The following is a 20516-nucleotide window of genomic DNA, read 5'->3' as shown; positions in this document are numbered from 1 at the left end:
GATTCCCTAACATAAGACTCAGTCAACAACATTTGACTTCACAGCACTACAGCAAAGGTGCTTTTCAGACCAAGATTATCCTTCAAAAAGCATACAAAGATGGAAGATGGTAAATTGAAATACTGGAAGCAACACTAACTTTACATTACCTACTCTGTAGCTAGTCACCCAATGCAGGAAGTACTACAAAGCTTTTACACTTGGCACCTAGTACCCTCAACTAAAGGCAACAGTTTCATAATTAAATGCAGAAACTTAGCAGCAGTGTCAGCCATAGGTAGTGAGAGCTTTCCTTTTTTTTTTCCAGAGGAAAGGAAGGAGCTCAGCTTCAGCATTTTAGCAACCCTTAGGGCCAACGCAACTCAACAAAAAGAAATGCATTGAGAAATGAGGTATGTCAGTTCCCTATCCATAAACACATGATTATTAAAAACCATATATAAGCTTATATACACACACACACACACATATATATGTAAGCCAAGTTGTAAGCACACAAATAGCAAAGTGATTTGCCATCTCTATCACAACTGCAGACAGCCCTCATGCCACTAGCTTGTTTGAATTGCACACCACGTATCCAGCAGTTAAGAGTGAAACTGATTTAACAGAAGCCTGCCAACTTACAAGCACACACCTATTTCACTGTGACTGGCAAAACTGCAAAGAAAGTATATTAGAGCATTTTAGGTGATGCACAAGATAAGAGTATTGCTCTTAAACCTAACCTATTTTGATTTATTTTACACTGACAGTGAACTGGTAATTTGTGTGTTTAGACAAGTCAAAAATTATATAAGAAAAGGAGTCTAACAGACAATATGTTCAAAGTTTCAAGTCTATTCTGACAGATTTTTAAACTGCAAATTGGTTTCCTCTCCCTCTCAGAATCAACAAATGTCTAATAAGTCTCAAAGAAATCAGAGGGCTTAACTTCATAAATTTGGAATTGCCTCCTCAACCTCAACTCCTCCCTATTAATCTAAAGCACTTGGGCTGGGGGAACTTAAAAAAAAAATTGTCCAACAATTTGCAAAGTTCATGACAGATGTTTGTTTTTCTGTGATTTCAAGTGTGTAACAAGTCACTAATACATAATTAGAATAGCTATAATCTGTCTAGATTAGCTGCAGCACAGACAGATTTGTATTTTAGCAAATTATCAGCTTTGTCTATGCTTTATCACTGTTCTTAACCAAATTCTTCACAGCCAGTTTAATGTAAAAAGATATGTTTTTAATTTAGGCTTACTGGGTGCTCCACAAGGAAAGCTCCTATCTTCCACCCTGCAAGGTTATCACAAGACAGTCACCTCAATTCAATAAAGAATGTCAAAGCAAAAGGAACTTTGTACTGTAACACTGCAATACCTTTAGTCAACTTCCAGTATTTGTGTAAGGTGAAATTCTGCTTCTAGAACAAAGTCCAGACAAAAAAGTACTAGAGCTAAACTGATTTCCTCAATCTTATGTAGTCAAGGGGCTTTCCATCTACAAACTATGTCTTAAGTTTCCAGACTTTAACAAACCAATGTCTCTCGCAGACAGTATTTCAGATCCCATTTTGGCCGATACAAAACTCAAAATTTATTTCCGAATTACAACTGCAGTAGTTTACAGGCACTTTCCAGACAAAAATTTCTATAGAGGAATACTGTGGATGCAGAAAGAGCAATCCAGAATCATACCAAGAATCCTGACAAGGTAATCTTGCTGCAGCTGTTGCACAGATCAGAACTCTACAAAGTGCACGCTCACCATTTCCTCCGCAACACCACACATACATTTCTACCTCAGTCACTGCAGCGCAGTATCTCATGGTTTAAACTCGTAATTTGGCAGACAGGCTGAGATACAGGTGCATACACATCCTTCTGTCATTTTAGTCACAGAGCAAGACAGCTAAAGGCAATAATGTCTTAGGAAATCTCCAGTAATCTTTTTGCAGCAGTTTATCAAAGCCTCAAGTCTTCTGTCCAGATGGGAATTACAGACATTGTCACCTTACTACCCAGACAGTATAACACGTCCAAAGATGCTCTGGGAGTATCATGAGAGGAGTACCAAATGTCTGCACCTTAAAATAAATAAAAAATAATTGAAAAAAACCCCAAACTTTAAATTGGAAACCTTCACCCACAAACACTAAAACCAGCACTGGCCAGCATGCATTCACCCTTTAAGTTTCACAGACCAGGAACAAGTTGATCTCTCTCACCCTGAAGCTGCAGCACAACATCCCTGACTGTAAATAGATGCAGGCATGCACATATACAAAGAAGCACCAGATGGCCTGGGAACTCTTTTTTCTTAAGCATTTTGAAAACTGGATTTATCCCACAAGCCATCAAAAGAACACAACTACTTAATCATAAGAAAGCAAATCCTGAAGCAAAACTTTGTTTCTGTGGTTTTCCCCTAAAAAAAAAGGCAAAAAAAAAGCCATGTTTATTCAAATGTTTAAAATAGTTGTCATTCTAGTTAAAACCTATCTTTCTAATGTAACTTGTCTATTTGGAGCTAAAAGCATATTTTCCATTGGAAAATTTTTAGCATGATTCAGAACCATATATTTGTGCTTTCAAGATAAATAATTTTCCACCTGCTTCTTAAAAAGCCTTGATTTAGATCATGCTCTTAAAGAAAGTTTTTTTACATAAATGCAGTAACTCAATAGTTAAACCTTATAAGTTTAATTTGGAAAATGTAACATGAAGTCCAATTCATCCATAGTTTACTTTCCAAGTGAGAGACTAAACTAAAAATAATTGAGGTATTAGAAATGGAAAGATAAAAAAATTTAATTGACATTTTATTCACCATCAAGAATTACTGAATTTGTACCAGCAGCAAGACCCATTTCTGGAATATCTATAAATAAAGATTTACAGTTAAACTCAGACACCTTTAATTTTATGGATCCCTGATAGGTTAGGAATCCATGCTCTGCCCAATGCAGCGTCATTTTCCCAGAACAGCATGGTTGCCTTTCACCTCACTTGCAGCCATCCCTAAAGGGATAAGTACTGTAGAAGTACTCCATCACAGGATATCCACATCAAGTAACAACACTAAAACCAGCTTTTCAACCCTGGTCCTGTTTGAAACTCCAGAGGTGGAACCTAGAAAAAGGTGACCTTCTCTAAAATTCCTAGTATCTTTCTAAATTCAGTATCAGTTTTGTTATTCTTAACAACTCTGGCTCCCTGTTAGATTCCAAAAATAAGAAATAGAGACGGCTGGGTCCAGTCAGCAATAGATTAAAAAATAGCAGCATAATTTATACCACTCATGATGATCTCAAGAAAACTGTCTCACAAAACAAGTCTCACTTTTTCCTCCATAAAACTACACTTTCGATTGCATCAATAAGAAACCTTAAATACATTTCTGCAAGTTCTATGACGGCAGAGCAGACAAGCTCTTGAAGATCTAGCTTGAGCTATTTGCCATGATTTCTGCCACTGAACAACACAGCTGTAGCAACTGAGCAGTTATTTCTTCTCCACTTGATACTAATATGTCTTACTTTGGTGGGGCAGACCAGAAGCACTCACATGACCAAGCTATGAGAGCACTAAGCACAAGAATCAAACCATTCCTAAAGTGATTATTTATACCCTCAAGGCCCAACTCAATGACACAGGCACTGTTGAAGCACCTCCACCTTAAAGAGCTTCTGTACCATCTGGTTTTTCCCTACTGCTTGGCCCCTTAGTTATGACATCTTTTTAACATTCAATGCTGCAAATGCATTTTTTTACAATGAAACATCTCCAGATCTGATCCCTGACCTGGCTTTCAGCACAGCCCCATAAACAACTGAAAGGGCAGGCAGCTGCTACAGCACCAGGATGGGATGAGAATTCAAGAACTCTTTGAACTTGTACTGACTATGGAACACCCGTACTCTCAAAACACAGCCTATGAGACATTCTGGCAAAAGCAACCATAAGCATTCCTAAAATAGATGTCTGTAGTCCAAAGGGGCAGATTTTTTAAGACAATTAATCAAGAAGGGAAAGGAGGAGAGCAGCCAGTCAGAAGCACTGTCAGTGCAACCCTGAAGTGTTCTGCTCAGTCACTCACCAGACAGTTCTCCCTGGGAGGGAACTAATAAAATCACTCCTGCTGAACTTCATGAAATTGGCACAGTAGCAGGAGATGATGGGTCTTGTTGGTTATTCATACTGATCTGCATCTCTTGGGGATGCAGAACGGCATCAACATGCAGCTGAACTCAATGAAATCACAAGTTACACACTGTGAGCAACGTTAAGTTTCACTTGCATTCACCAGGTCAAAGACGGTGCCCTGGATTTCAGCAGCACGGCAAGAACTCTGGTGTAACAATAGAAAAACAACAAACTATGAGCTCTCAGTGTAATGTTACAGCCAAGAAAGTAAATACAAGCCATGAATGCTTAACAAGGGAACATTAGGTAGGAAGCAACGCCATTTCATATAACATTCAGCAAACCATTACAACAACATTTCTGTGTCCAGCTCAAATGTCTGCACATTACTGACAGTCAGGAAAAAACTACAAAGACTATTTTTGAGCCTGAAAAGCATTTGCAAATGAATTTTGTTTTTATCTACTTAGACAAAGACAAGACTAAGAGGTGGCTTGCATGTGAATTTCACATACTTCTATGTGGAGAATATTTTTCCCCATAGTTCCATGACTTTTTGTTGCCTGCCTGCTCAAATACCAAGACAGGGGATAACAGGGACCATAAAAATATCAAATACAATAGAAAGCCTACTATTATGCTGACAAGTCCACATACAACCTGAATAAGTAACTGCTTCTCATTAAAGACCCTTAGAGGCAGACAAACTAATGAGATCCAAGGAGACGACTGGTGCTAAAAAAATGACAAGCTAAAAGCATGTTCTTGGAAGAAGTTCTAGAGACTGATCAGGGAAGGGGAACAAATTAAGTGCACAATGACCCTTTCCGACCTGAAACAAATCTACCTATTCATTTACAAATCATCTATCTGACTAATTCTCCAATATAATGAACAAATGATGTCTAGGGAGAACAGTCAGCTGACTTCCATTTAACATCATCCTAACAGCCTTATCAAAAGATGTTAAAAGGAGGAATAAACAGGAACAGAGACAGCTGGAACATTTGCTAGCTACTAACCCAAAATAAATTTTCTTAGTTAGCAAACACAATAGCTCTGTCAAAAGTGGCAATGAAACTGCCAGGGTTTTTTGGGGGTCAGTCAGTGTTTTTCTGCACATATTTCATTCTAACAATTCCCTTTGAAAAATAATTGCTTGTGAAAACAAGAAATTCTGTTAGTATGTATAAGTTTGCATTCATTTAGTCAGGCCATAAGAAAACCATCTTTCTCCCTATTCAAGCACAAAAGTACGAAAACACGCACCATAAATCCTAGCTACCTCAAACTTCAAATCCATTCCACTCCTTACTGCCACCAGGAACCAGCAGGCTCACAAGGGCTTTTGAGGTACAAAAGCCACATTAAGTAACACCATAAATTCATTTAGCTCTGAAACCAAAGCTAAGGCAAGACTGCCTATGGTGCCATTTCTGGATTTATAACCTATCCTTCAGCGATAAAACCATTCCAAGTGGTTTATTAGCACTGTTGATTATGTCCATGTACAAGACAGAAACAGAAGTATACTCCAAAGCATGCATTCTTCTGACTGCAGAACCACAGAGTCATCAAGTTGGAGAAGACCTCCAAGATCAAGTCCAAACACTAACCTAACACTGCCAGGTCCACCCCTAAACCACGTATCTAAGCATCACATCTACACATTTTTTTTAATACATCCAGGGATAGTGATTCCGCCACTTCCCTAGGTATCCCGGTCCAGTGTTGACAAGCCTTTCAGCAAAGAAATTTTTCCAAACATCAAATCTAAACCTCCCCTGGCACAACTTGAGGCCATTTCCTCTTGTCCTTTCAGTTGAGACACTGGACATGAGACCAACCTTCACCTGTCTACAACCTCCTTTCATGTGGCTGTAGAGAGCAATAAGGTCTTCCCCCTGAGTCTCCTAGAACATCAGCCCTACACCCAGTCTCCCATTCCCTGGTTCACCTCTCAAAGAGCCTCCACTATCATCTGTGCAGAGGCAGAGAGTACCCAAGTTTGGAATTCCACAGAAGATATTTCTCAAGCAAAGCAGATGACAGTCTTGGAAGTAGATAAAGTGGTCGCATCTTGTCCCTCTGGAACTGCATTGAATTCATCTTTTGCTTTCAGGGACATTTTTTCAGCACCACAAACTGGTGTTGGATTGCACAGGGTCAGTCAACTATCTGCTGTTTGTTTTCAATGAGCAGTTTCACATCATGTACAAGACTACAGAAACAAAAGTAGTTCATCTTCCATGTCACCTGTATCAGCTCTGTAACGCAGACAGACTATTGCACCATTTAACAAACTAGTACAAAAAATCTGCAGTTTTCTAAGACTCGCAAAAGGAAAACTGGAAGAGAAAAGCTTTCTCAAAACACAGGGACTTAGAGTCTGATCCAAAACTTGTGCAAGGAGGCAGCACTGTTCAGAGTGGTCCTGCCTGTAGGGAGAGCTCCTCAGGCCTGAGACTTTTCATGAGTTCTATATTTGGTAGCTCTCACGAGTCATCCAATGCTGCCCTAGTCTTGACAGCCTTATCTTGTTAATGAGGTCAGTGCATATACAATAAAGAGGAATTCGTATTCTTTAAACATTTCCCTATCTTCCTCACAACCTAAACATTCCCTTGCCCTGTAGCTTGCAAAAAAACCCAGTTTTTACAAACACCTTGCTGAAGATTTTGGTATTACCTAAAAGCTCTGACTCAAGTTAAGAAGTAACTTTTTATTTCAGTGAACAGTAAGATGCCTTGGAAATCCTGAATGCAAAAGAAACAAAGTTCATTTTGAGGTCTACCCTTCAAGACAGCACTTGCACTGCAACTTGCCCACTTTCAAAAGCTCCTGAAAGTCACAGTGAGCTCACACAGAGGTGTCACACAGAGGTTCTTCAGGCTATTTTCTCCTCCTAGAAAGCTTCCAATACTCAGCTTACCAAAACAACTGGGAAAGTTCTCCCCTCCTGGCATTAAAAAAATGCGGCTTTTACAGGGAACAGTCTGATTTCTGAAACAAACTTCTGATGAACAGCATTTTCTATTTATGAAAGACTATATCTTTTTGCTTTGTTTGACAATTTTTCAAGATTCTGATCATGCTGGAAATGTTATCAGATGATCTGTTTTGCTCTGTCACAGTAAGATGAAATTCTTAAAGAAGAAACAGTTAATAACATGTAGGGGGACAAAATCATGGCCATAACAATGTTCTAAAAGCAAAACCTTTGCTGAAAAAGATGATTTTTTTTTTTAAAATATACTTTATGATCAAATCATAAAGCAAAATATCCTGGGTGTTTAATGTGAAAATATATCAAAATCCAAGCACACAAATTGAAAAATGAGAATATCTGCTGGAAAATTTCAATAGCAGTAAACAAAACCCACTTGGCTTTTATTTCACAGCACTCAATTTTTCTATTCCCACTCCCTTCTGAGAAATGCAGTCATCAACTTAGGCCTATTTTTTTGCTAATATACAGGCAAATGTTCCAACAGCTTCCTCATTTTTCCCATCCGTAAACATCTTTATTTTCTAAAGCCAGAAATTACACATCAGAATTTTTTCCTATAGGATAAACTTGTAACACAGATAGTGCATCAACATGCTACATAGGTAGCATTGTAAGGTTATTGTAAGCAATACCAAAAAAAGAGGGGATGGCTCAGAGAATTTAAGGGAAAATGTGGAGGCAGTAGGTGAATAGTTTCATCTTGTTTCCCATTCTAAATTTAAAGCTACTATATAAAATATTTGACGTTGGGATTATTTCCTCCTAGATTGACCTCCCAAAACATATTAAACACCTTTCATGAACTAAAACCCACACCTCTCTAATGCCCCAAAGGCTCCCCCATTTTCACACCTAAAAACAAGGATTTGATTTCATAAGTTTTGCAACAGTTCATTGAGAAAAGCCAACTATGAAACACCATTGTATGAGAGGAAGGGTATGAAGGGACAGAGAACAGACATACAGGCAGACAACAGCTTAAGCAATCAGCTTAAAGGAGAAAAGGTAAAGTGCTAGTCAACATCTCATGGCTTCACTGGCCTCTGTAAAAGAAATTAGCAATTTCTGCTGTCTTAGTAAGTAAGTTCCCCATTAAAAAGAAAACCCCTCAAAATTAACATCTTCTAATTAACTGGAAGTCAAGAACAGAACTCCAATGTGCTGCTGAGAGCTGCATGAAGAATTAATTGTGCAACACAGACACTGGGCACATGCAGAGCCACCCTGCAGCTGGGTGTTCCCAGCTGCAGCTCACAACGTGGCCTTGGCAGATGAGACTCGTGGGCAGACTCGAGACTGTAGGAGCGGTCACCAAACAGGGCTGGAAATGCTCCTCCACAGGGAAAGGGGATGTCAGTCAAAAAGAAGAAAACATCCTGCCACCCTCTCTTCATTGCTGAACAGCAGGGAAAGAAACTAAATCACCCAGTAACATGAAAGACGGAAGAGGGAGGAAAAGAAATGAAGTCTTTTGCACAATAAAGTTATATTGCTGTATTATTAAAACAGCTCTTTCTTCCATAGAGCTACAGCAGGATACCTGAATTCACATCAATATACATCAGCATCCAAAGACCACAACATGAGAGAAACGTGGACACCACCCACGCATCACCCTGGACTTTACACTTGCAGGGTGCTGCCCTTCCTAGCAATACAACCTACTTTGAAGAACATCACCCCTCTTCACTTATTTGCTTAATTCAAAGAGATAACAGACTCACCATTCATCATCTCTCAAAGCAAAGCACTCATGGAAGGTTCATTATTCGGGAAGGATTTCTACTCAGCAATTAGCCTGAATGTAAAACTTACATATTGAGGATCAGCATCTCACCGAATAGTGATCTTTGTTGCAACACAACAATTGTACAGAGTACTGGTGTGTTCAGACCTGCTTATAAAAATGGGAGTTCTTGGATTCAGTCTTTTTACATAAATGTAAGCTCTCAATTTAAAATCATACGATTATCACAGATCCAGGAACTACTAATAAGGTATGAAAGAGATTTATTTAAACAACAGAAAGCAGCCTTGACCAATTCTGGATGGAAACAAAGGAAAAGGAAAAACTTCATAGGATTGCTTCTCTTCTCAGAATATTTGTAAAATATTCACTTGCACAGTTAAAGGAGGTAACGTTTGGGCATTAAGTAATTTTGTATGGACTTAATACCAACAAAAAAAGATGTGATGCAGTTAGCCTGTTTATGTTATCTATCAATAATAAAATGAGAATTTGCTCACAGCCTAGGATAATTTTAAAGCTCAACACAGGTAAGTGAAATTTCCTATCATCTAATCCATAACCTGAAAGGTCTCACATTATTGTGAAATATACACAATAGGAAACTTTAAATTTAAAAATGGGAAGCAGTATCCTTGTTTCGTCTCGGTTTAGGCCAAAAAAAGAAACAAGTTTTTTCCCCAGTCAAGACTGCTAACTACAAAAATCCTCTCAAGTCTACATATATTTTATATATTTATAATATACCAATGAAATAACACATACAATTAATTACTAGTGCTACAAAGAACTTCCGTGAAAAGTATTATTTTCAGCAGCTACAAAAGAATTAATCCCTGAATAAGTTATCCTTTCAAATAATGTTGCAGTCTACAATAATTTAATTACAGGTCACAATCCCTAAGTTACAACACCATGCTTTTCTAACTGTATATTTGATGCTGCCATGTTCATATAAATTCAAGTTCTTCAAAGGAAAGGACCAACATTCTCCACATATTTGTGTGAAGTTACTTGTTATAGTTCACAAACATTAAACTGCATTGTCTATTAGGATTTCCAGTCTGTTTATTGCACAAATGGTACCACATGTATTAAAATTGTGAAATACGGTAACATCTAAATTCAATGTGTTTGTCAGTATAGTTTAAAAAAAAAAAGAAAGAAAAAGACAACATTTGGTATTTGTTTGGATAAACTATCTCTGGTTCCATAACAACAAGGAAGTGAAATAATCTGAATCTGTACAGATCAAAAACAAATAGCTAACATACATTAACTCTTAATATTTTTCATGCTTTATAGCTGGAGTCTGGGTACGAAACTTCAACAAATATATCAAAATAATCTCATCACAATATAGCTAATGGTCCAGGACATATTTAAATTGATGCATAGAAATAAATGGAAATAGCAAGTCAAACGAAGAGCAGATGGTCACTCTAAACACTTCATTATCCTCCAACCCTTTTATTTCTAATGCAGAAAGAATAAAAGAACATATACCATAGTCTGCATTGGAAAACAAAACCTAAAAAACCCCCATGTACTTCTGAAGTAATTAAAAAAAACTAACTAACCCAGCAACACTGTACGATCAGTTAACAGCTGTTGAGTTCATCCTTCTAGCAAAAAAAGAAAATATTTGTACTTATCTTTATATTTACTTTCCAAAGGGCCTACAAACTCAATGACGTATATGTTCTCCCCTCTTCTCTCAACCTCCTTCCCTTCAATATAATTTGAGTTTTCAGCTCTGTTTTTGTTGTCCCATATGAAACTATGCATTTTTAAAGTGTGGAGGTTTAACCTTCGACCTATTTCACCAATAGCTACCAATGTTCCCCTAATGTCAGCTCTACAACTGGGAATGTTCGTGACAAGCAGCTCCCACCATCACCATTTGTGCCCTGATAGACAAGGCATTTACGTTAGTCAAGCTGGCTGAACAAGTTGCTGAGCCAGCCACAGACCCCTGGCCACAGCTGGGAAATTGAATTTTCCTGGAGAAGGAAGAGGACTGAGGAGAGTTTCAAATTTCTGACAACTGCAGAGAAACACAGAAAATTTCCAAACTAGTAAAAGAGAATGGGACAGAGAACTGTGCTCAAGGCCCGAAGCAGAAGGAAGCAGACCTCTAGCGCTCTTTAAAATGCCTCTTAGAAGAGATCTTCCATGATGAACTGTTTCACAACAAACCCATAAAATTAAAAGAAATCTGCTCTTCTTAACATGAAAGTTCATTGGATATCATGCTAGTAATACAGATGATATCCACACAGAAAAAGTATAGAGAATTGCTCAAGGAGGAGACTGCAAATGAGAAGGATGGGTGGAAACGGTTGGGAATTTAAAAACAGAAGCCCAGAATTGCAAAATGGACTTATGCTTGAAGAAGGTGAGATATCAAATGAAGGTAGGCTCTCAGAGAAAGTTACAGGAAAAAAGGTATTTACAGAGGGACTACAACAGAAGCACAAGGAAGCACATGAAAACAAAAAGCATGTGCAGAGAAGCAGGAATAGAGATAGCTGTCCCCTTCCTGTTTCAGAAAAGAAACTTTATATATCATTTCTAGTTTCTTTAACTTTTCAGCCTCTTTCTTCCTGTACCATCTTCAGCAATCCAAACGAAACCAGTCCTCTGCTTGCTCTCATATATGGACTGCCCTTCCAAAGTCTCTTTGCTCCTATTTCCTGCCTCGTAGGAACTTCTTACATGCCCAGAGGTTCTTCTTCCTCTTCAGGACTACTACTAAGAACTCGAAGCTACAAGGTTTGCCACCCAGCAATCTAGTCTAGAACACAATCACTGGAAGAAAAACCCAAATGTATTAGATGCACACTATTGACAAAAAAATCTCTATATTGTCAAACTGTTTCATAAGTTGACCATCTCCCTTCAAATCCATGGTGGTCTTCAATGTTCATGATCACACAACTGAGACCAGCGCAAACATCTGCTACTGAAATGCATTTCTGTGCTAATAAACAAGAAGCCCAGCCACCCACATTGACATTTCACATGGTTAGTCTCCTAAGCACAGCTACCTTCTAGCCCATTGCAAAAAGGATACTGAAAGAATGCATGCAACAACCTTATCTTCTCCCCATCTCTCCTCATACATAAGCTCTCTATCAGAGAATTAGTGCAGGTGCTCATACTTTTCTATTTTCATTACACTATTCTAGTCATTGGCTTTCTCCCTCACTGGTTTTCAGCTCTTTGCAGCAGCACTCCCGTCATCCTGTCTATCTCTATTGCACTGAAAAATTGTATTGGTTTTCATTAGTAACTAATGGAACTCACAAGCAGAATTTATCTAACATATGCCAAAACCAAACACTGCTTTTTGTCTCCCTCTTCTACTATGTACTGTTGCAATGTCTTTTATCTGCTGTTGATTTATTGGGGATGTTTGGCGAGCACAAGAACCTAACATTGTGCATTTCTGAAGCACGGCTGCAGTCACGTGTGCATACCCCATCTTATTTCTGTCTCTCTGGGGCTGTGTATGTTCCCAGTTCTGTACGTGATTCTACTATGAATGCCTTTCACACACCTTCAGTATATATAGCAATGCATCAAGGCATATGGAACAGGGATAACATAATTAAAGGCTATTACCAGAAGACAACACACTGAGCTCTAGCTGCAGCTATTTAATCAAAGCTGCAAGGTACTGAAAAGGCATTTCAACGTGAACTGAAGAAGCAACAATATCCAACACCTTCTACCTATGGAGCTTGATGAGTTCATGAAGAGGATTACTGGTGCTGTTGCTCACAGGAGCTCATGAACGCGAGAGGCCTTTCACTTTCCAGTGTTGCAAATATGCTTTTAACATTTTCCAGCAAGTACTCTAATTTTATGTTGTTGAAAGGTAACTTCTGCATAAAGAAGGCATTTTATCAATTTCATAAGTAATAAAAGCTTTAAAGAATTAATTAAAAATCCCATTCCCCATCTGATGTAATATATCTGTTTGGAGGCCAAGGGGTGGGGTAACTCCTCAGTTAGGAGACTCTAGAGTACAACTTCAATTTCAGTGTCTACATGCACATTAGTGCATTTCTCTAGAGTTAATATTCACAAAATGTCATTTGGAAATCATATGTGATGTGAAAGAAAGAAAAAATGAGTTGCACTTCTCTCGCAATATTTTTATCAAGTGAAATACACTAACAAATAATTATAAGATAGAGATGACTGCTCAAGAGTTAATTTTACATTTACATTGGATGTAAGCATAGAGGCCAGATAGCAAATTTTGCTATGTTCATGTTACTCCAACAAGAAAAGAATACAACACATAGCAGATCAGAGATTAAGAAACAGTATTCAAGAACATTTACTATTCCTATCCTGAAGTGTTTCCATAGCAGCCGAAACAATTATTAAAACAGATACACCAAAAGGAAGGCAAAGAAATAATATGAAAGCTATCTATCTGAAAATAATTCACAATTTTGAAGAGTTATATTTGACTTGTTCATTAAGCTAATCATTAAACATTACATACTTTCTAATACATCACACAGGTCTTTGAAGTGATGTTCACAGCAGCACAGGAATTTATTAGAGCAAGGAGATTTTTAGAAAGGAGTATTTATGACAGACAACATGTTGACTGCCGTGGATTCACATCACAGAAAATGTAAGGTATCCTAGATCTGCTTTGCAGGACAAAGATTTTCATACTGGAGTAAGCTCACTGTTGTTCCTTGTTTTATCCCATTTTAGACTACAGAAACCCAAGGACACCCAACATGTGTTCATTCCCCTCCTGCCCTCCCACAGCTTATCACAGAATATTGTTTTCAGTGGCCTTAAGAAAAGGGACATTAATTCCTGCTACTCTGGACAGTGCCACTAAATAGCCGTCTTTCATATCCACCCTTTAAGCTTTCGTAAGATACACCTAATTAAAAATCAGACACTCAGGTTTAGAAACGCAAGCAATCATATCTTAGAGTTAAGAAAAATTTGGCTTTCTGGCTTCATCTGCGAGGCATCTATAGACTGCCCATCTATGTATCAACTAGCAGGCACCATCACCCCTGGCCAAATGTCAATGCTCTTTCCTTGCATTCTTTCTGTAAGAACACAGCATCATCCATAACCAGTTTTTCTTTTATTAAAGTCACGAGTCCTTCAGAAAAACAGAAGCAAGACTGTTTTGACAACAGTGAGCAAAGTGGCCTTCCATCTGCCTACAGCTCAGTTACAAACTCTAAACAGCTAACAGCCTCCAGTGTAAGTGAGGGTGCAACACAAAGGTACTAAACAGGTTCCCAGTGGTAAAAAGAAATACACCGATAACTATGTGTGAGGGAGGAGGGATGGTTTCTAATGTAAGTGTTTTTCTCCTTGCATCAGTTCTCATCACTAGATTTCAGATGCGCAGACGTGGTGTCAGGTCAAGAAGAAGTAATGACACCATTTATGTTCCCCTTCCCATGGGAAATCACCCCACAGCAACAAAACTGGTCAACTGCCACTCACTTATATACAACAGATTCAACCTTAATAGCATTTCACATTCAATACAGGGCCCTGAGGAGCTCATAGATTTAAAAAGCCATCCAGTGCATTATTCTGATAAGAAAGAATACTTTCAAAGTACATGATTCTTGCCTTAAGACTGAAGAAAAAAAAGCCAGCATCATTAAGCAATCCTTGAAATTTCATGCAAGAAGCTGAGCATAGAAACCATTATCCAGGGGTATCTGGAGTGCTCAGAACAATTTTACGTTGACATTTGTGTGGGGACAGCTGGGTAGGAAACAAGTTTGTGAAAGCTGGAGAACACCTACAAATGACACAGCATGTAGAAGGGCAGGCTAGCAGATGGGGTAGTCCGAGGGCAGTGCATATGCAGTAAAAAGAATAAAATGCACATGCCCCAGAAGAAAGAGGGTGGGGAAATGCAGATAAAGAAAGGTGACTCTAGTCTAAATATTGCTACACAGCCTAGAGAAGAACAAGCTAAGGAAGGACTTGGAGATCAGGGTTGATCTCTACTTCTGTTACCACCATGAACTGACGAAAGCTTACCAGATGTGTACTTTCTGACACAGATACTGTCACATAAATTACAATGTTAACCACAAAGACAGTTATCAATCAGTAGATTGTACTAATGTAGGATTAATTTCTCCCACAGCACCATCACCCCCCACATACAAGAAAACACTGTGGCAGAACATGATGCATTTAACCTAGCCAAAAGTGTCAGGGGTTTAGCTTCATCTGAATACTAAAAAAAAACTGAACGTTTTTTCTACACATATAGTGAGTTTTCCTTCAGTCATGTCTTTTCTGTCATTCCTCCACACAAGCAAAGAGACCCTGTAGTCTTTGAAATCCAACAAACCTTTCAATTACTTCTAAATGAAGTCTTAAGATAGTCTAAAAAGTTGTAGTTGCAAGAGTATTGTGTTCTATCAGCAAGTTCCTTTTCTCATTAGAAAGACAACAGGGGTGTAACGTCAGCAGACAGTAAAAAGAGCATATTCTACAGATGTCAGTATCTCCTGATATAAGTGCTTGCAAACACATCAGCAGCACCGTGACATCCTCTGCAGTCATCTCCATACTTGACTTCATGAATAAGCTGTTCATTGGTGATGAAGCCCACATTCCCTCCTTTTCATAAAATTTGAGCTGAAATGAATACACTATTTTTTTTAATGGAAAAGATGCTACTCAACTCATTCAGCTTAACCAGTCCTGTACCATAGCTTCTGAGTACTAAACCATGTTCTGTTTCAGGCCCTAATCCCATAACATCATCTAGAGCTGCAAAGCTCAGAGAAACTTTACTGATCAACTTCTATAAATGGTGCAACGCCTCTTTCAGTTTTCCACTCTCAGTGTGGGTGTTACTTTCTGTGAAAGAAAGGGAAAAAACATGAGGAACAGATATTTAATTCAACAGAACAGTTTTTAATCCTCAAAACATTGATAGCTATTACAAGCTTCAAAGTTCTCCACTAGTCTAGGGATATTCATGAAAAAAATGCCAACTTCTTACTCTGTCTTTGGATAAATGAACTACAACCACCACAGGTGCAGCTCACATTTTGAAAACACTGGCAAATCTAGGTTTCATTTGGAAGTCAATTCAAGCAAGAATGCTCCACAGCTTCTCTACTGGGCCAGCAGATACTTCCATATATTTTCATCACTTAAGGACTAGGAGTGCCATTACCTCGTTTTCTGATACTACAAAAACTTCAGACTGTCTTAAACAGGCTCAACAGCAAAAGCTGACCTCTGATAAATTAGAGTATAACCTTAAGCAAAATATTTACTGAGCTTATCAACACAGACCTCTATAAGTAAACCCTTAGCATGCTGATAACAATCATCGAGTCTACTTTAGAAAAGATTTGTGCAGAGATGTTAGGAGGAGTGCTGCAAGTTGTGAAGGAGAGGAAATATATTAGCATTTCAAATATCTGGAAATGTACGATGTAGCCTGTAAGGCAAGGGAGGCCTGATAATGCCACAGCAAGTATCTCTAGGTGGCTCCGTTCACATACTTCTGTATTCACATGTAAGAGTCTTACTCAATCTCTTCGGTTTCTTTTAAGCAGAAATAGGGTTGCCAAATTTCATGTTTTAGGGAAATGATGCCAATACATACAGATGATTGTTATAATGAAAGGTACCTAACAAGAGTCTAAGTGTACTCTGAAAAAAAACTCTTTTACACTGCTGGATATTAAGGTAGTGCACAATTTCTCAGTCATTATTGAGTTCTCCCACCTGTTTTTGTAGACTAAGTTAATGGCTGGTGACAATTTGGGTTGAAATGGAAAAAAGATCAAATGTTTTTCAAACATGACCAACTTCCATACTATTTCATGGGAAAACTTGTGCTTCAAGAGGGAGGGAACAGGTCAGCAAAAAAGAATAGGTGTTGAGTATTTAGCAGCTGTGAGGAATGAAAAAATAACCTGTAAATAACCGACACGCACCGTGCAGCTGCCTTTAGGGGACACACAACGGGGTTCTGGGGATGCTGAAACACCTACAAACGCGGCCCAACCTCACCGAGTAGGCACAAACAACACGCGCACAGCCCCGCAGGCCGGCAACGTCCCTTCCTCATTCCTCCTGTACAGCGACAGGAGGGGAAAAAGTTCAGCGCCGGCACCGTCCCCGCACCCGTGGGGCCGGGCCCGGCCTGCCCGCCCAGGTGTGCCCCGGAGCCGCCCGGGCTAACCCCGGACCCCGGTCCCGCACCTGGGCGCCACGGGACGGGGGCAGCGCCGTCCCTTCAGCGGGGGTGTTGGAAAACAAGAACTAAGGAGGAGGAGGAGACCCTCGACACGGCGGGGGCAGCGCGGCCGCGCCTCGTTCGCCCCGCGGTGCCACAGGTGCTGCGGGGATGGGGGCTGCAAGCCGGACGGCAGCGAGGCCGAAGGCACCGCTCCCCCACCCAGCAGTCCGTGGTGCCCCCATGCCCGGCAGTACCGTCGGGGGGTGTCTTCAGGTAGCCTCCCCGCACCAGCTGGGGACACGCACAGGTAGCGCCCCGCACCGCAGGGACGACCCCTCCCGGGAGAGGCGCCGCTGAAGGCACCGCTGCAGGGGGCTGGTTTCTGGTTGCGGAGGGGAGGAGGAGAGCAGGTGCTCACCTCCCCGCTCGCTCGGGGGAGAGGGAAGAAGGACGCAGACGGCTCCAGCCGGCAGGACGGAGGCGGGCGGCGGTCATGGCGGGGAGGCGCCGCGCACCTGGCAGCAGGTGCACGCAGGCGGGGACAGCGGCGAGGAGGACGAAAGTAGCGAGGCTTTCCCGGAGAACCGCGCCTGTTGTGTGGCCAGGGGGGGGGCACTCACAAGTGCCCGTCGCCAGGGAGAGGGGGACGATGCGGAGGAGGGTAGAAGGTAGCTGCAGGCGCTGTTTTGCAGGCGGGGGAGGCGAGCGCACGCTACTCACCGGCAGCTCCACGTTGACTTCGGTCCCGTCCAGAAGAAGGACGCGGCACTGCAGCACCGGCTTGCTGCCGCCGGCCGCCGGGATGTGGACGGGGGCTCCGGCGCTGTGCACGACCCCTCCGGGGTGCGGCGAGGAGGGGAAGCCTCCCGAGGCGACGGCGGCAGCGGCGGCTCCTCGCAGCCCCCCGTCCCGCTCGTCCCCCTCGCCGCCGAGCCCACCTCGCCCGGCCCCGCGCCCGGCTCCTCGCCCGTAGCGCTGCATCGAGCGCCGGCCAAAGGTCCTGCGCAGGAACCGCAGCATCCTGGGGGCGCCCTGCCCGGCCGCTCACACCCCCGATCCCGCAGCTCCGCGCCCGGCCCCGCGGCGCCTCCCAGAGCAACGCAGCAGCGCCGCCCGCCGGGAGCCAGCCCGCGCCGGGCGCCGGCCGGACCGCCCCGGCCGCCTGCTCCGCCCTATGCAGCGCCGCCCGGCTCCGGCACCGCCGGGGCGGGGCGGGACGCGGCCCCTCCTGCCACCGCCCACCGGGATGGGGGACCGGCGCGGCGGGCAGGGGGAGCTGCTGAGGCGGGCGGTGGGCGGCCACCTGCGGGGGCGGCCGGGGCGGCCGCGGCGAGCGCTCCGCAGCGCGGGCGGGGGAAGCGCGGAGCCGCGCTGCTCCTCCAGCAACTGCCCCGGCGCCGGCCGGTGGGGCGGTATCTGTGTGACAACCCCTCGCCACCGCCCCCGGGCCGGGGAGGGGACCGAGGCGGCGGGGGCGCGGAGCCTCTCTCCCCTGGCCGGGCTTGCCGGGCGACCCGTTCTTCGCGCCGAGCACTCTGCGCTGCCTCCGCCCCGCGTCCCTCCCGCGCCCGATCTGCCCCTCCCGCCCCTTTGCACAGGCGGGAGAGGGGATGGGGGGAATTATTTGCGAAATATAAAAAAATACAAGGCGGGGGGGATGGGGAAGTGGGCGCAGGCAGAAAGACGCATCTCCCCGGTGCTGGGGGTGGCCGAAGCGGCGGGTCCTGCGGGAAGGAGGAGGACACCGCGCCGCCTCTCCCGCCGCCGCCTACATCCCTTGTGCACCGACACGTTTGCCCGGTGTGTGAATGTCCCTGCGTTTGCCTTTGCGATCAACGCGGTCTGGTGGTTGAAGGCAACCGATGTGAGAACTTGGTCCCGTGGAAAAAGCACTCCCTCCAGACTGTCCCGGGGTAACACTCCCTTTCGTTTCTGTAGCTGTGAGGAAGGAGTACGGGTTTAGTTATCTGTCATAGGAAATCCATAGGTACAAATACTCTCACGGTCGTCTTGCCAAAAAGTTAAATGTTTATGTATTCTGACTCGAGTGGGAGCATTTTTGCTGAATTGCTATGTATAAAATACTGGATGTGGATCATGTCTTGCAGAAACAGTCAGTGAGACTAATTCTGTCACCCTGTGGTCAGATGTGATCTAAGGGACTTTGAACTGAAATAATTTGCTTCTTCTAAAGTGGGTTTTTTTTCTGCTGTAGACATTATTTCCCTTAACCTTACTTCCAGGCCCATTTACACAAGCATTGTCCTATTAGGTATTCAGAAAGCCTGCCAAAATGTCTCCGCTTGTCATTTTTTATTGAGACTTGATAGTATTAGGTAACTGCCTGCTGCTTCTGCATCCTTTTCCATGTTCCTTCAATGCCCTGAATCAGGTCTTGAAGTGTCTCATCAGCCAAGACAGTCACTAAACTGCATGATCTTTGGCAGAGATGTACCTGCAGCCCTTCTGCACTTCATGGCTGCATAAAAGAACTTTTATAGAAACAGAGTGAAAAGGTGCTAATCTTTACCTGCTAATGTTAACAATCAAGAGCAGACATTTATTACAGATTATGTTTGGGGATTTTTTTCCTAATTATTTTCATTGCATTAGGAGCAGAATTTTAATTTGTTTTCAGATCCCAAATGGTGCAGCATACCTTGGGGTTCTTTCACTGCTTTGAACACTGTGAATATAGCCCAGTCCCATAAAGCTGGTTTGCATGCCGCAAGAAGCACAAATGATCTTAATGGTTGGAAATTCAGCAGAAATACTGTTGTCTCTTGAGGGAGCTACAGCAATTTCAGTGCAAAGGAGATTGGGGTGGAAGACAGGCCTTGCATCACTTGGGACTGGCCTGGCAGAAAACCGAGTAATTGTTTTGCCATGCTAAAAATCTTCTTTACTCTGAAGCTGTGAGACTTCAGCCCTTAGTATCTTTCAACTTCTGTCATGAAAACAAAAGTCTGATATTTTAAAATGCATAAACCTAGGCTTGCTTGACTTGCATTAGTAGCACATATGATCCAGGCCAAGGGCCATACCCCAGAGGCAGTCCTGTATTTACAGAACTGCTATAGAGATGCTGAAGTCCTATTAAATGTCATGTTAAGAAATATGAGGTAACACTCACAGTAAAGGATCTTCTGGAAGGAACTGGTGGTGGGAGGAAATAAAGCTGGTTCCTTAGTAGCCAGCCTCTCGGAGTAAAACAATTCCACCGTTATTTTGTCTCATGTTACCAGCAGAGCTATCTTTAGCCCTGAAACAAAAACCTTGAACAACTGTGGGTACTGAGGATGTCTTGATACAAGATGAGAGGTATTTAAACTAGCATTTACATTTACAAAAATTCAGATTTGTACTTATATGTTCCACCTATCTACATCCTCTC

General features: G+C 42.1%; 1 protein-coding gene across 6 annotated transcripts in view; it reads right to left on the bottom strand.

Annotated features, from left to right (window-relative positions):
* EPB41L4B (erythrocyte membrane protein band 4.1 like 4B) overlaps positions 1–18205 on the bottom strand; it is a 170556-nt gene extending 152351 nt beyond the window's left edge. For 4 of the 6 annotated variants that reach the window (XM_027680162.1, XM_027680180.1, XM_027680191.1 and 1 more), the window contains exon 1: positions 17843–18205. In XM_027680162.1, coding sequence (XP_027535963.1) covers positions 17843–18142 — 300 coding nt within the window. In that variant the 5' untranslated portion in view covers positions 18143–18205. The remainder of the gene's footprint in view (positions 1–17842) is intronic. The other 2 variants (XM_027680199.1, XM_027680208.1) reach the window with 2 other exon arrangements.
* Positions 18206–20516: the final 2311 nt, after the last annotated feature.

The sequence above is a fragment of the Neopelma chrysocephalum genome, unplaced genomic scaffold, assembly GCF_003984885.1.
Source record: "Neopelma chrysocephalum unplaced genomic scaffold, ASM398488v2 Primary Assembly neopelma1_22b, whole genome shotgun sequence".
Classification (NCBI taxonomy): domain Eukaryota; kingdom Metazoa; phylum Chordata; class Aves; order Passeriformes; family Pipridae; genus Neopelma; species Neopelma chrysocephalum.
Note: the sequence above shows the minus strand (reverse complement) of the source record. Positions and strands in the feature narration are given on the sequence as shown.